The sequence below is a fragment of the Silene latifolia genome, chromosome 2, assembly GCF_048544455.1.
Source record: "Silene latifolia isolate original U9 population chromosome 2, ASM4854445v1, whole genome shotgun sequence".
Taxonomy (NCBI): Eukaryota; Viridiplantae; Streptophyta; class Magnoliopsida; order Caryophyllales; family Caryophyllaceae; genus Silene; species Silene latifolia.
The window spans coordinates 160,189,047-160,206,252 of record NC_133527.1 but is presented as its reverse complement, the minus strand read 5'-3'; the positions used below and the strand labels follow the sequence as shown (position 1 = coordinate 160,206,252).

General features: G+C 37.5%; 1 protein-coding gene across 1 annotated transcript; it reads right to left on the bottom strand.

Annotated features, from left to right (window-relative positions):
• Window positions 1-1,351: 1,351 nt before the first annotated feature.
• On the bottom strand, window positions 1,352-4,614 carry LOC141643199 (putative serine/threonine-protein kinase PBL7). Its single transcript, XM_074452242.1, has 6 exons — window positions 3,881-4,614; window positions 3,016-3,273; window positions 2,735-2,907; window positions 2,569-2,648; window positions 2,220-2,367; window positions 1,352-1,857 (listed from the first exon to the last, which is right to left on the bottom strand). The coding sequence occupies exons 1-6, from the start codon at window positions 4,500-4,502 to the stop codon at window positions 1,516-1,518; spliced, it is 1,623 nt and encodes a 540-aa protein (XP_074308343.1). The 5' UTR covers window positions 4,503-4,614; the 3' UTR covers window positions 1,352-1,515.
• Between the last annotated feature and the right edge of the window lie 12,592 nt (window positions 4,615-17,206).

Sequence of the window (17,206 nt, the reverse complement as noted above, 5' to 3'; positions counted from 1 at the left end):
TCCTTGTAGTAGGAGTGTGTTTATCATGTTCATAATTTGACCTTCTTGAACACGGTTCTAGTTGTATGTACTCCCTCCGTTTCAATCATTTATTTATCTTTGATTAAAATACTTCTCATAAAAATTAAAATAGGTAAACAAATGAATGAGACTAAGGGAATGCAACGTACAACTTTTTTTTTTTTTTTTTTTTTTTTTTTTTTTTTTTTTTTTTTTTTTTTTTTTTTTTGGGCAGCTGTAGAAAGATGCTACGTACAACTGTACAAGTATTTCCTTACTCTTTTGTTTTCAAAAACTACAAAACTAAAAAGGCTTTAATTTTCTGTTTTTGGTAGCTTTAGAATTCTTCAATAATATTTAGATTACAAGGTCAATTTGCTGAGACACAGCACTTCTCAATGCAATTTTCAATATGTATCATTCAAAAAACAATAGATAATTTGTTGCAATACATGGGTAAGGCGACTTACGTCATCTCAATAAATATAGTCTGTATAAAATATAAATAACCTTTATTATTAAGAATTATAATTATAATTATCCTTGTATTTGCTTAGAAAAATTAGCTCTAAGTTTAGGATTATTGGCCTCTCTATTTGAGATCAAACCTATATTTAGTAATTTTTGCTGAAATTTTAACTCTAAGGTAATCCGATAATTAAGCTTAATCAATCCTTTTTTTTTTGGCAGCTGTAAAAGAGCTTAAATCAATCCTGAGACCCTCTAAATATAGGAAACAACTTCTATTTATTCCCTTTAACCTGGTTATGCACAATCATACTTGCATTAATCCAAAACTACACCAATTTTTCACATTTGTGCATTTCTTTTTTTGGCTCTGCAAGTAACTGCCATTATGGCTGATGAGGACACACCTCAAGATATTGCCGACCGGGAGAAAATTTTCAAGAAGTTCGACACCAATGGTGATGGCAAAATATCGTCCACTGAGCTGGGAGATGCCCTAAAGACACTTGCATCAGTCACTCCTGAGGATGTTATGCGGATGATGGCGGAGCTTGATACTGATGGCGATGAGTTCATTTCATTCGAAGAATTCACCGCTTTTGCCCAAGCCAACCGCGGTTTGATTAGAGATGTTGCTAAGATATTCTAGGAAGTTACCATTTGCTCTGTTTTTATGAAAATTACAAATCACAATCATTACATTTTGCATATATCGCCCTTTGGTTCTTGTTTGTTTTAGAAAGAATGATCCTTTGGTTAACTATTTCTTATCTATTCCGCAAAATGCATGAGCCTGCTTCGAGTTTAAACGAGCTGATTTGAACTTGCGTTCACAGTGCTCGAGAATCAGCTCTGAAATTTGTGTTTGCCTCTACATAAGTACTAAACCAGACGAAATTACTACACATTTTCCACATTAATTTTTTCATCATTCCGAGTTCGATTTCTATACAATCCGTCTCTTTGCTAAGCTTGAAACGACGAAGACAAATAAGGCAAAGATAGAAAAACCAACACACAAAAAGTCGACATACTGATTACTGATTGTCATCGACCATACGCAAAATCATCGTCATCCCACTCTGAAACTCCTAGCATAGCCAGAGCCAAATGATTCTTCATATCGCTTGTTGTTCGTTGTAGTACATGATGAGCACTTCCATTTCGACTAAAACTAGGCTTGCCTTTGCTCTTGATAGCCCAAGTTTCTCCCCTCAATAAAGTGATGGCTTCGATAATGCTTGGCCGACAAGATTCATCACCATTTATACAGGCCGAAGCAGCCTTAGCCATCTGAGTAATTAGTGTTGAGCTTTTCGGAGTGACTTTGGCTCGCGGATCAATTAATGTATTAATTCCAGTATCACCTTTGTCCAAGAGAGGCTTTGCCTGTCACAACATCACCTTTGTCAATACAACCCCATCTTTATCCAAAATGACTTTTTCTCTAGACCTGGCAAAACTGACTCGACTCGAGTGATCCAGCCCAACCCGTACTTAAACACAATAATCCAAATATAACGGCTTTATGGGTCACCCAACTGACCCATACATTAAATTGACGGGGATGGAGGGAGTAATCATTAATCATTGTACTAAGGTTAAATAAATGACTTAATACAACATCATGTCTTCACCAAATTAGATGGTGAAGTGTACGTAAGACTAGTATCAGTGTATATGATAGGACCACTTGATTAAAATCCAGAAACTAGTAAACTACCATTGATTAAATAACTACAGCAACATACCCATTGGACCAAGTTCTCCTGTCCCATTGGTCTTGACGATTCAATCGGCTTTTGGCCTGTTATTAGCTCTAGAAGGACTACACCGAAGGCATAGACGTCCGTCTTATCAGATACCTTCCCATGTTGGAAATACTCAGGAGCTAAGTATCTGCATTTGTTATTTTATGTCAATTAGCAACCTCGGTAAGGCACAAAAAACTTATATGAGGCGGGTTTGAACGTGAAACCAGTTGTATCACGTTTCATTCCGTCTGTAGAAATGATAAATCATTTCTTAACTTGAAGTAAGTGATAAGTTTGATTAATTTTACAATTCAGAACAATAGATAGTCTTTTCTTGTAGTCTTACCCAAATGTTCCTTTCACAGTTTTGCAAAGAAAGGGAATTGATGGTGCCGGAGTCCAAGTTGCTAATCCAAAATCACACAACTGTATAAGCAACCAAACTAGTTTAGACCTCGCACAATAACATTAAATCAAGAACAAAACCCTGAAGAAAACAACAACTAGTTCACCTTTGGCCTTTTCTTGGAGGATAAGAGAATATTGGAGGGTTTTATGTCTCTATGGACGATGCATCTATCCGTTCCATTGTGTAGATATGCAATCGCCTCAGCGATTCCTATAGCAACCTTGTACCTAATCGACCATGAAAGTGATGCAAAACCCTTCACACCTTTCTTCTTCCCTACACATTTATGTTATCTAGCTTAGCTGGTAAAGTCAAAACTACATTTTTCTCATAATTATATACTTCGTATTATTGAAAATATTAGGGTTTACGAATAATCCTTACCGTGTAAATGGTGCTCAAGGCTTCCGCTAGAAACATATTTGTAAACCAAGAACAAGCCTTCCTCTGGATCGATACAAAATCCCAAAAGAGGGACAATGTTTGGGTGTTGAAGGTAACTTGCAATCATCAATTCTCTACAAAATGCCTTGGGAGTTTCGTTATCCTCCTTATCCAACCTCTTTATTGCAACCGATGTTCTTAAAAGTCCAACTCGACCTCTATATACATAACTCAATGCTCCGCGGCCTAGCAATCTACCTATACATTTTCAGAAACATCAACTTATAATTAATCCACTTTTTTCTTACAGTAACAACCATTTTTAGTATCCTACATGACCTAAAATTTAATCAGAAAAAAAATAAAAAGTTTAACATGCATGATTAAGGAGCATACAAAAGTAGCAAAGTACTAAAACAGAGATTAAGAAAAAATTGAACTTGAAAACACAGAAAGTTAATTATGACTCCACTTTCACACAATTAAGATTATAACAATCAAGATTCAAGACCATAATACCATGCTATGTGACTCCGACTTGACTGCAAGTGTCGGACACAACACGCTGTCAAAGTGTCAGATATGATTATTTCAGGCTTAGTTTTGTGTCGGGGTAACATAGTCACAGAGGTACCAGGTCTCGCTAATGATATATTACGTCGAGTTTTGCACCAAATGAATACTACTCCACAGTATAGAGAAGCGCAACCAATTTAATGAGTCATTTTTACTTATTCCGTCACAATTTAGAATCAAATAACAAAAATTTACATAATTGTAACAAAAAAACACCCTATAACCGACACAAAAAAAAAAAAAAAAAAAAAAAAGAAAACTAAAGAGAGGAAACAATGAATTGAAGTACCTGGAGAAAAGTTTCTGGTAGCAGAAAGAATTTCAGTAAAACTAAACCTAATCAAAAAGGAAGCAACAGGAGAAATACTCTTCTCAAGTGAGTCAATTCTACACCATTTCATCTCTTTTAAATTAGAATCACTCATATTCGTACTAATATTATCTAAATTCACCATTAAAACTGTTGAAGAAGGAACTTTCATGGAATCAAGCTCAACTTGTGAATAAATACTAAACCTAAATGATGAATGAACTGTGTTTGGTTCACAGTTTGCCAAATCTCCACCTGATTCTGCAAGTAACCATGCTTTATTATTACTATTATCATCTTCTAAACTGTTGTTTTTCATGTAATTTTTCCCATTTTTGTACTTGTTTTGTTCATTAAATGGCACAAAACAACCAAAACCAAAATCCCAAATCATTTTCATTAATAAAGATTTGAACTTTAACTCATTGTAATTGCATTCATCATCTTCATGATCATGATCATCATTTACATTGTGATTAAGATGATAATTAGACATGAATGAAGGATAATTTAGATGGGTTTTTAAAAGAATTGATGAAGAATGATTTTGTTCAAGTGGGTTTATTCTTGAGTCAGTGTAATTACATTGGGAAATTCCCATTTTTCTTTTTTTGAATTGTGGATCTCAAAAAGAGTGGAGAAAAATAAGGAGAAAGATTGGAACTTTACTTGAAACAAAGGAACAAGAATATTTTTTTGACAAATAAAATGACCATCACATTATGGAAGTATTATGGGTAATATTAAGATTATGTTCTTTTTCGGCAAAAAGAGTTGAATTGAACTAAAAATGAATATAAGGTAGCTAAATTGAACTGAACTGAAATGGATGGAATTAAATTAAAGTAAGAGTCTTTATGAAAAAATGAATTGAACTAAAATAAATAGAATTAAATTGAACTGAATTAAAATAAGCTGAAATTAAGTGAAAAAAGAGGGCCTAATGGCCACGAGAGAATGAGTAATTTGAATAATGATTAAGCAAATATATTAAATTAATATATCCATGTAGTATCACGTATGTTTTGTTTATCAATTAAATACAATTAATGAAGGGGATGGTGCAAAGATGCTTGATGTTGATGGGAATGCGAACTCCCAACTACGTACTTTAGGTGCGTTCCTCCATTATTGGATTGGACGGTAGCGAGAGAAAACAAGAGAGGGGAGTAAGAGATGGAAGTAGGTTGTGTTGGGTCAAGGTAGGAAAAGCGGATTTTGTATCGTGTTGTGTTATGTTATGATGGTAAAATGGAAATGATGGCCAGAGACTTATCACTACCTGTGTGTGTAGCGGCGTATTTGAGCGTTCCCAAACATTTCCTGCACTTTAGCCTTATTTCTTTGTATTTTGGGCGTGTTCAAGCTTGTCATGTCCATGTAGGTTGTGCCGTGTCTAGGCTAGACATGGTCTTCTTTCTCAAGCTTTAGGACATGCAAAACTATAACCTATAGTGCGTCGTACCGTACTGAGCCGTACGTGTCAATCCTATGTCCTGCTAAAATGGGTCATGAACCGTGTTGGGACGTGCCAGTTCAATGACCCGTGCATCCACTTTCATCTTTACTCCCCTACCCCCTCCTCCACCACCACCATTAACATCACGACGATAACAAGACCAAATGAAAGAAAGTTACGGAGTACATTATGCAACATGAGTTGGGACATGGGTCTCTCACTTTTAGCTTTAGGATAGGGATCTCCATATTTTGCTATTGATCACATCAAGGTCCAAGTCAGGGAGAAGCCAAATGAGTCCAAAAATAATCAGTTCCGGGAATTGATTGCATTCCTGAAAAGTTCAGCAGCCCTAGGTCAACCTCTTTGCTTTGTAGCCCAGGCTATACTCAACGGATATGGGTGAATGTTATGTCCCTGGAAAGCTTGTGATCTTGGCTTAAGTATGGCTCTTGAATCATATTCATATAAGCTATGTAGCTCAAGTTATAGCCCCTGCAAACAGCCTGTACAGAAGAATGCAATGCACAAGCTAGGCTAGGTTAGTCCTAACCTGAACTTACTCAAAGGCTTATAACTGAAGATCCAGACATTGTTCTTGCCTGATTCCAAGTGGAGGAGGAAGTTAACTCATTTATCTTTCGTTTGGTATATGAGAGGCTTCATATTTCATTTGGAGCAGCAAGTTGTGGCATCTGCAAGACATATCTGATTTGTGACTTCCTGCTGAAAGTTCAGGATAGACTTGTCAATAATTAAAATTGGATAACTCAAGATATACTCAATGAATATGGCTATTTTTTTTTTGAAGATGAAAGCTAACTTTATTAGCTTTCAAATGAGCTATCACAGGCCCTGCTATTCATCCTGAGCTAAGAGATGTGCCTAATACAAGATGTGCTTGATTCCTGAAATGCATTTTCTCCAACCCGGTTTTGGTACATCAAGAACAAGGTCCACGCAACCCCCTAAACGGAATTCAGTGATTCGAAGGCCTAATACTCACAGTTAATTAAGTCTTAGGAAGAGAATGGTCCAAGAGATTTTTTGCTAATTCACAATAAAAGAACAGGTCAAGCTAAGTGCAAAGAAATGGGTCCGGGTAGTACCAATCCAGCACCATCATGTTCCAAGGCTGTTGTGGTTGCTATTTTTGGCTAAACAAGAGCTGGGCAAGGTGTAATACCACGGTTTTATGAGTTTAGTTTACTCGGGCGAATAGGGGAAACTCGGCCGAGTAGTGTGATACTCGGCCGAGTAGGGCGTACTCGGCCGAATAAGGCGCACTAGTTGGGTTACGAGGACGTAACATTTATCTTAAGATGAGTAGGATGCGACAAAGAGAGTTTGATGGTTATGCGTATGGTGGTATATTTGGAAGTGTTGAGTCTTGATGTGGAATAAAGAATGGACTTGTGGCTGATATTATGAAAGATAAAGGTTGTGCTTGTAGTAGTATGTATTTTATGTGTATGGTTATGGAGTAAGGTAGTAGGTAAGTATGGTTACAATAGCGTTGACATTTTTGGGTGGTGACATTTATGAGTGTGAGTAAATTTCGAGGACGGAGTTCATTTAAGGGTGGTAGAATGTAACAACTCACTTGGTAGATGGTGGTGATATTGGATTTTCTAGTGAGCGGTATGGAAGTAAAACAAAGGTGGCGGCACTTGTGTTGTGAGCTGCGTTTTTAGGTAGGCGTTAGGCGTTGTTGGGTGAGTTAGTGTCGAGGATGGAGGATGAGAGTTGTTTGGTGATGGTTGATGGACTGGTATGTGTGCTTGCCATGTAGGTATGGGTGTGAACTTCGGGGACGAAGTTCGTTTTTAAGGAGGGAAGACTGTAGTACCACGGTTTCCTGAGTTTAGTTTACTCGGGCGAATATAGAGAATTTGGCCGAGTAGTGTGTCGTGTGTTTTCTGGTCAGGTTACTGTCCAGGAACACTCGGCCGAGTACCCTAGGTACTAGACCAAGTAACCGGTCAGACGGGTTATTTATGCGGTTTTGATTAAAATTATTAGAGAAGTATAAATAACGCGTTGAGCAGTTTCTAATCAGTTTCTAAATCATTATTTTATAAAACCTAACGATGCTCTAAGCTTATCTAATCATCTTCATCATTTCCTAAGCCAAGGTTGATCGATTGTGAGCTTTTGGATCTCATTTTCCGTGTCGATTGTGTTTGTAAGTCTCTAGTATTCCTAATCGCTCTATTATTGTTATTGTTAGAATTTGTGCAAATACTAATTTGGGTTAATTTGGGGAATGGTTTATAGTTGTGGTATGATTATTGTGTGTAAGTGACGGTGTCATGGAGAATTACTATTGACTGCTTGTGTGTGCATGGATTGCAAAAGGTAGGGCTTCCCTACTCAGTTGACTTTATATCTAAGTATATGATGCTGATTGTTTTACTGGCATGATTACTTTTATGATTGAGATTGTACCTTGGATTTAGCATGTCTATATTGATATTGTGAGCTTGATTGTTTGATTGTATGTGGTTTTCGAGGTTTGTCCTCGGCTGAGTGGAGTCATCTTCGAGAATGGCTTCACATCCTTGATTCACCCCTTGTGGTTCCCATCACAAGGGGGATGTGCACATCAATGACAATGGGTTATTACTCGTTGCGATGAGCGAGGCTTAGGCGGGCAAGACTGCGGTCCCCCACTGGCGGTGAGGGTCTCCTGTTGCGATAAGAACATGGCAGGTCTACACACTTCGGTGTGTAGTCGGTTACTGGTTACGGATGGAGTTTGGAGGAATGTGTGTTGATTGCTTTGGATGTTGTTTGCTATATTCCTTATCTTGTTTATGCAGTAAACTGACCCCGTTTATGCTTTATAAAACTGTGGTGATCCATTCGGGGATGGGGAACACTTGATTGACAGGTTATGATGTATGATAGCCGCGGGATCGAGGAAGGGTGTGTCATCACCTAGAGTCTTAGCTTCCGCTATCATGAGTCTTTAGATACTTTGGAGTTTTATTCGGTTGATTTTGCTTTACACTTTGGTTTTGGTTTTTGAGACATGTAATATGTTAACGTTAAACTTTAATAAATGTTTCTTGGATGGTCTATTTGATATACTTTACCTTGGGCAACCAAGATAGTAGCACCTTTATATGCTAGGGTGGTCATTGGTAAGACACTTTGGTATATGGGGGTATTACACAAGGCTTCAAAGTCTTCCTAACCTTTAGTACTTGAAGATATGTAGCTGCCAAGGGCCCTCTCCAAAGCTCTTACACATCTTAATTGACCTTGTGCAAGCAAACAAATCAAAATTTAGCTTTATTACTTTATGCTTTATTGTTTTCTAGGGCTTATGTTCAGTTTGTGTAAGACCTTTTAGATGTTGTCCTTGTAATTTTTGTGAGCCAATTATGGCCCTTAGATGCAGCCTTGAACGACTAAGATCAAAGGCTTGGTCCCTATATAAACCAAACATCTATCCTTGTAATATTCAGATTATGATTGAATGAAAAGAAAACTTGAGTTTAATTCTCAAAACATTTTCAAACTTGTGCATTGACTGTAGTTTGAAGTCAGGCCTGATATCCTTCCTTTATCTAACTGTGGAAGGTTGATCAATGTCTGTTTAGTAAGTCTTAATTCTTCTTGTGCTAAGCTGTAGTCGTGTTAAGCTTGATGTTCTTAGTTGTCTTTCAAATATACTTGTGCTAGGCTGTGGTTATTTGTTAGATTACTTTGCTTATCCATTTATTTAACTTATTTGCATCTTGTCGAAAACCAAAAAAATCCTCACAAAAAGAGCCTCAATTTACATTATTTGTCAGAAAATTCTTATTGTTTTAAAGGTGTTGTTACTCTGATTCTAAACAGCCTTTAAGTTGTTTTTCTTAACTTTAAATACCTCAAATTATAAGAAATCCCCACCATTACACTGCACATTATAATTATAATCTACTGAATAATGTGAATCAACAATTGTGAATCACTCTCAATAACCAATTTTCTTATGTAATAAGTTCCCTGGCAAGTATCTTAGTTAAATGTAAATAATTTGGTAAATCTAGAGAAGTACAAAGTAACATTTAGGGTGGTCTCATCCTATAAGCATCTCTATCAATGTTTTGTATCATTTTTAAATGTGAATATGGTATTTACAAATTAACCATCTATATTACTTGTAGTTTTTTATTATTTAAAGATAATATATTGTCTTACACTTTTAAAGGGATGAAAATTTGAATTTATTACCGGTTAATTCAACCAGTAGTGAATAAATATTTATTGAGTAGGTTTTTCGATAAATTTATTGAGAGACCAATTACAAATTGATGGAAAAATGGTATAAAAAACAATAAAATGAGTATGAATACTATAAAACGAGGTACTAATAAAAATAATTATAGTATATAATAAAATAAGTACAATAATTATGAAACCATGTATCAAATGAAAGAGACATCTTGAACCACAATCTATAATAAAAGAGGTACAAAAATATATATACTTAGGTATGATAAAATTGGTGTCTTAATAACTTAATAAAAGATATTTATATTGGTAAATGGTAACTAGTGACGAGTGCTAGATGGGGAAGGTAAGGTGTTGCATCTACATATATGGAATTTAGACGTATAGAATAATAGAGCAATGAGTAGGCAAGTTAAACAAGGATGATCACTAGCTAGTAAGTTTGGTGACCGACCGACAGTTTAATTAATTATACCATGCATCATCCACATCAACCTCACACCATGCACGTACCCTGAACTCAATTTTTTTGCATCTAATATCGTTGTAAACAGCTTAACTAATTTTAGTCTTGAATCCTCTTTGAATTATTAGTTGAAAAGTTGAAACTCATTTGACCACATGATTTAATTAAACGTATATATATGACCCCCAAAAAAATGTAGTAGATGGAGAAATGAGAATAAGATATTTGTGGATGGAGAATGGAACACTTCATGAATAATGTCACTTTCCGTTCTCCGCTTATGACGGATAGAATCCGTCTTCAATGAAAATTTGTGTTGATCCATAACTTAAAATGAATAGTGCGATTTTAAGAAACATCTACTTAAGACTAATAATGTCTTGGGTCCCATTACATGTTGATCAATCAATAACTAAGGACTTGGATCGTAAAGATAAGTGGTAGCAGAGTGCAATAGTAGCTGAAAATTAAAAGTGATTAAGGAGTTGGGCCAGAGTTAGATACAAAGGGTCCATCAATGTATAATCAGTTCAATACCCACTCTATTCAGATTCATAGGATTAGCCCATAATTAAGTTGGGCCATTTGTTAAAAAGGATATCATCATCTCAGTTATAGCATGAGGTGGCACGCAACTAACTAATCATAATTTCAATTTTCAAACCACTAATAATGTACTCTAATCTCATGTGAGTTTGTCATTCACTCACAATCAAGGATTACAGCAATGTCCCAAGAGATTAAATTCACGTGCCGCTATAAGGATATTTGTAATAATTGATGAAGTCTTGTTTCAATTTGTTGTTTGTAAATTGTAATCATATAAAAGAATGAAAAGATGACCTTCCTCATCCGAGAGTGGTTGTTTGACTAGTGAAATTAATTCATATGGAAGGGGAATTTCGGTGGGGTTTTAAACATTTTTTATTTTTTATTTTTATTTTTTTTATTTTAACAATAAACTGAGATTAAATTAAAGAAAGGTCAGTTACAAAACAAACCCCGGAGTACCCGAGTCTTTTAAACTACTAGAATACCAACTAACCGAACTTAAAATACATGAAAATGACGTAGAGACACTGAGACGACATTTTTTGCCGGGAGGGTGATAAAAGGCGTCAAAGTTGAAAATGTCTTGTTCCTTTCTTTTAGCCCGCGTAACCACTGCATCTTTCTTGCTAAACCTGCAAAGAAAAAGAGAATACTCCACAGAAAAGGACGATCTTTTCTTCAGATGAACACCATCTACAATCTTCTGACTTCAACAGTAGGAATAGTCCACCTTACGTTTGTGACTCTTATTCTTACTTCCCCTAACTGCAACAAACTGGAACTGAATCGCAGAAACCTTGGTGACTTGAGTGGAGTTTGATGATATTCGCTTCCTTTTTGAAATTTGGAGAACAAGGACTTCCTGAACCAACTTATTTTTGTCGAGAATAGGTGCTAAATGCTCAATGATCTCCTTAGAAAAAGGAGAAGAAGGGGGAACTTTTGTTGCCCTTGAAAGATCTTCATGGGGACTTCCCGTCTGGATAGAATTTTCAGGGATGAGGGGTCGAACCCTCATGAAAGACAAAGAACGGAGAGATCATTTCCAAGTAACAAATTTTCGTAATCCTGTTACGAAATATGTAATTTATTTATAGCTCGCTTTTTATTAGAGAAGGAGTATTTTGTCGGATTTTCAGGAGAGATATGTGAGGAAGTGTCCATACCCTCGACAACTAGCGGTGGGTTGGACTCACAGACCATAGAATCAGAATCTTGGCTGAAACTTATTTCACTGATTGGTTCAGTACTACAAGAGGGACAACAAGACGTTGCGACTAATTTGTCCGCCATATCAACACTAAGAAAAGGCTTCTTACCCTTATTGTCAGAGCCCAACGGATCAAACGGAAAAGCAACACGCTTACCATTAGGATTCACTGCAAATATGTCAACCACGGCAATGAGCTCCCAACTAGCATCAGAATTATTCGGATCGAGACGCAGAACATGCTCAAAGTCTTCTAGAGCATTGTTGAGTAGATTCAACCGCTTACAAGCTAAAGCTCTTCGATAAAGGGCTTTGTCATTAGACGGATCAAAATGTAAAATGAAATTGCAGTACCGACTAGCCAGATCATAATGGGAGAGTTTCAACTCACAAGCTGCTAAATTAAGGATAAGAGATAGGGCTAAGGCAAAGGTAGCCTGCTGATCACAAGTCGGTAGTAAGCCAATGAAACACAGAAAGTTTAAGGACTGTTTGTATAGACTACAAGCAAGGGTTATATCTCCTTTTTTGAAAAGAAAGTTTCCCCTCACTTTCATGAGTTGAATAGAGTAAAAAGATGGCCCTCCTATATTCATAATCCAGGTAAGCAAACCCTCATAGTCCACAATGTCGTCGTCGAAAATGAACAACTCACTCAGATTATGAATGAAAATTTGATAGTCCATTGTAAAGAAAAGTGAAACAAGGAAAGAAAGCGTGGAGAAGAAAGCTTAACAACAGAGGAGAAATTTCGTATATCTTAATGAAGAAGTAGAAAAACCTAATAACACCAACCAAAAACCTTCACTACAAACCCTAAAACACCCCCTCCAAGATGCCCAATAACCATGGGTAACACAGCCACCACCAGAAACAGAAAAACGTAAGATCTCCAGGATGTCGAGAAAAAAATCAAACCAACAGAAAAACATCCCCGATAGGCGCGCACCAAACAATTAAACTAAACCCATATTACCCGAAGCCCGAAGCTGAGAAATTTAAACTGTAGCATAAACTGAATTTGAAGTGAGAATTGTCGTAAAGAAGGAAAAACAAAACCTCAAACACATAGCACCCAGAAAACTTTCCCAAAGTTGAATAAATCAAATTTGAAGCATATCAATTGAATTGGAAACGCGAAAATTGAAATGAAGAAGGAATAAACCTCCATAAATCAATGGAGTTAGAAAACAAAAGAATCAATCAAGCAATTAAAAACATCCTGTTAAACTCCATAAAAACGGCCACAAGCTTCAGATAAACAACAAGCACCAAAAAAATAGATCAGATCATACATGCAGAAAAGACCTTGAGGCGATGAATCCAACAAAACGCCAGACAATCGAAGATGAAGCCAACCAAAACCCAACTCAAGGTAGGGAAAAACCGGAGGACAGAAGGGTGGCCGGAACGACGAAAGAAAGCACCATGGTTAGAACATCAAGCCCGCAAGAGATCGGCCAAGGGACGGTCGCATCTCTGGCGGAAGCAGAGGGGAGAAAGGGTTGAAGGGAGGGGTTGGAGGTAGGAGATGTTTCTTCAAAGAGAAGGAAAGGGATATCGGTTTATCTAGGGATAGTTTTCTCTCTCTTAGATTCAACTATATAGGGAGAGTTTATTTCTCTAAAATTGTTGGGCCTTAGAATTTTACACCGTATAGGACTGACCTTTCTGCTTAGAACTGATTGAGATAATATTATTGCAGATTACGAGAACACATATTTGAAGATGGATGTTAAAGAGAGAACATATTTGGACTCTTGTTTTCACATGAAATATTTCGGTGTCTTAAAATATTTTCAGGGACTGGAGGTGGCGCGTAATTCAGATAGTATTTTCCTATGCTAGCGAAAGTATGTCCTTGATGTTATTTCAAAAGTTGGCTATTTGGGCTATAAGTCGTGCCTTATTCTTCTGGAATAACATCAACGGCTAGGTTGTACTGAAAGTTCGTTGCTTCTAGACCTAGAACAGTACCGTCGTTTAGTGGGTCGATTGCTGTACTTGGTTGGGACACGTCCTGAGCTCACATATGTCATTCATAGTCTGTCTCAATATATGCATGCTCCTCGAGAAATTCATTAGGAAGCTACTTTTTATACATTCGCTACTTGAAAGGTACACCTGGCGAGGGCATTCTCTTACGCTCTGATGCGCAGTTGCACCTCTCTAGGTGGTGTGATTATGATTGGCCCGCGTGTCTCATCTAGCACTGTTTTTTTTACTCGATGGTTGGTGTTTCCGAGATCGTCTTCTATGTTATGGAAGACTAATAAGCAACCCACTGTTTCTCGCTCGTTCGCAAAAGGAAAGTACTGCTCCTTGGCCGGCTCTCACTTGTGAAATAAAGTGGATTGTCGGCTTGTTACGTTGCTTGGGCGTTATAGGCCGTGCCTATTTTGTGGGACAGTCAATCTGCATTGCATATAACGCAGAATTCTATGTTTTATGAATGTACGAAACACATTGAGATTGACTACTATTTCGCTCGTGATGTTATAAAAGATAGTCTAATTGCTCCTTCTTTTGTCCTACTACTGATCAACTAGTCGATGTTCTTACCAAGGCCCTTGGGGTCGCTTATTTCGTTTCTTTGGTTGTCAAGATAGGCATTTATAATCCGTATGTTCCATCTTGGGGGCCTTGGAGGATTCCATATCCTAGTTAGATTATTATGTGTCTTGTATGTGTTAATAATATGGCTCCGTTAAACAAGAAAGTAAGAAATTACAGATCAGATTCATTTTCGTGCTATTACGTTGTTCTTATCACATGGTTTTTAACTAAGTTTGTCACATGGCAGTATGGCACATATAATCAAACTTACACCTACAAACTATCCGTGAACTAATGCAAATTCTACTATAAGATCGATGTATGGTGCTATCACTTAAAACACGACTATTTTATGGTAAAAAGTGACAGTTTTATATTAAAAGCGTTGGTTTTGTTTTTTCTTGGCAGCTGTAAAAATAATTCTTATACAAATGACATTTGACTCATTTGGTCGAATGCACTTATTGTAATAAAACCATAAACAAAGTAAAAGTAACTACATCGGGTAATTAAACAAAGTGCGTTGGTGGTGTACGGACGGCGGACCACGAAGATCATCTTCATCCACTACCTTCTTAAATGGACGATCGGAGCTCGTCACATGATCGAACAAATCCTTACTTTTTTTGGGTCAACTGAGCTTCAGAGAAATATGTAACACCCCCACACTCCAAGTGCCTTACCAGGACCACTTAAGGCACGGGAATGCTACCATCTCGGTTACCTGAGGCAATGTATATATCAAATAGACAATAACGAAACGTACTTTATTAAATAAATTTAAAGCGATACATGTCCAAACCAAAACTGTCAACTGAAAATACAACTGTTTCCAAAATACCAAACCAACTAAAGTAACAAATGTTTAAAGACACAGCGGAAGACTTCTAGACATCTCGTGATGACTCAACCTAGCTATCCCATGCGTGTCCACCTCATACCTGCTCAATAACCGCTCACCATCCCCGAATGGATCACCACAGTTTTCAAAACATTTAAACGGGGCCAATTACAGATTACACAAAAACAATACAAAAGATACAATACACAAATCACCCAGTCTCCATCACAACTCCACACAACTGAATACACACTAAAGTGTGTAGTCCTGCCAGAATACCCATCGCAACAAGTATTCCACACCGCCAGTGGGGGACTGCAGCCGTTCCCAACTAAGCCCCGCTCATGTCATCCGAGCGATAACCCATCTTCCTTAATGTGCACATCCCCTCTGTGGCGGGTTCCACAGAGGGCGAATCAAAGGCATGAAGCCACTCCCGCAAGTGACTCCACTCAGCCGAGGGCGCACCTCGAGAACCACAGACAAACAATCACAACCAACTACAAACTCAACAATCACCAATTCCAATACGATACAGACAAATGTTATTAATCAAGAATCAATCAACCAACGAACAATGTAACCAATAACTGAGTAGGAAATCCTACCAGGAATAAGCAATCACGAGACCGTCACAAACAGCTAATCAATAATGCTCCTCTACGAAACCTCCTCCTATAAATACATATTCATACGATTACCATTTAATCAACATTATACTCCCAAAACCCCCAATTCTACCCCATTAGGGTTTTAAACAAAATCAACGAAACAATATAAAAACTATACAAGGATCTTACCCTTGACACGACGAACTCAACGACGTAAAGAACGTGACGATCCGACAACCTTAGCCTTTGGAATTTGACAATAACGCGAAGAACAAAGCAACGTAACTCTTTTCTCTCTTTGAAAGGTTTTTAAAAAAGTAAAAGTAATTAAGAAAGTTACAGAAACCCTTAAATACTAATCACGCGTTATTAACAAATTCCGGCTAAAACAACACGTAAAACCAACTTACTAGATCGAGTGTGACACATACTCGATCGAGTACCCATCAGGCAGACTACTGTTTCGTATAAAAACATACTTACTCGACATAGAAAACCGTAGTATTACAGTCTTCCCTCCTTAAAAAGAACTTCGTCCCTGAAGTTCAACCCATTTACAAAACAAAACATACTAGCTCAACCACGATACAACAAGGCAACCAAAAACTCAAAACAAAACTCCCAACTAAAACTCAAACCGACTCAAAGCAACTAGTAACTGTTCCAAAACCAACATAAACCATACCAAAACCTTATGCGATCACCTTCTACCCCCCTAAAAGAAACATGGTTACGTCCTCGTAACTACACATACCTGATAAAAAAGAGATGGATACCGCTCCCTCATAGCCTCTTCCACCTCCCAAGTAGCTTCCTCAACCTTATGGTTAGACCATAGAACCTTAAGCAACACTGTTTCCCCTTTCCTAGTTTTTAGAACCTTGCGATCAAGAATCTGTTCTGGCACCTCAAGATAAGACAATGACTCATCCAACTCTATGTTCTCCACCTCTAGCACATGTGAAGGATCGCTTACATACTTCCGTAACTGAGACACGTGAAACACATTATGCACCCTATCCGAAGCCGCTGGTAGCGCTACACGGTAAGCCACCTCACCTACACGATCCAAAATTTCATATGGCCCGATAAACTTCTGGCCCAGCTTCCCTTTTTTTTACCAAACCTCATAACCCTACGCATAGGAGACACTTTCAAAATAACCTTGTCCCCAATCCTAAACTCTATGTCACGGCGATGTAAGTCTGCATAACTCTTTTGTCGATCCTAGGCCGCTTTCATCTTTTTCCTGATCAGCTTAACCTGTTCTATCATCTCATGTACCATCTGTGGTCCTAAAACCACGGCCTCAACTCTATCATCCCAGCAAATCGGACTCCTACACCTCCTCCCATACAAAGCCTCGAATGGTGCCATCCCAAT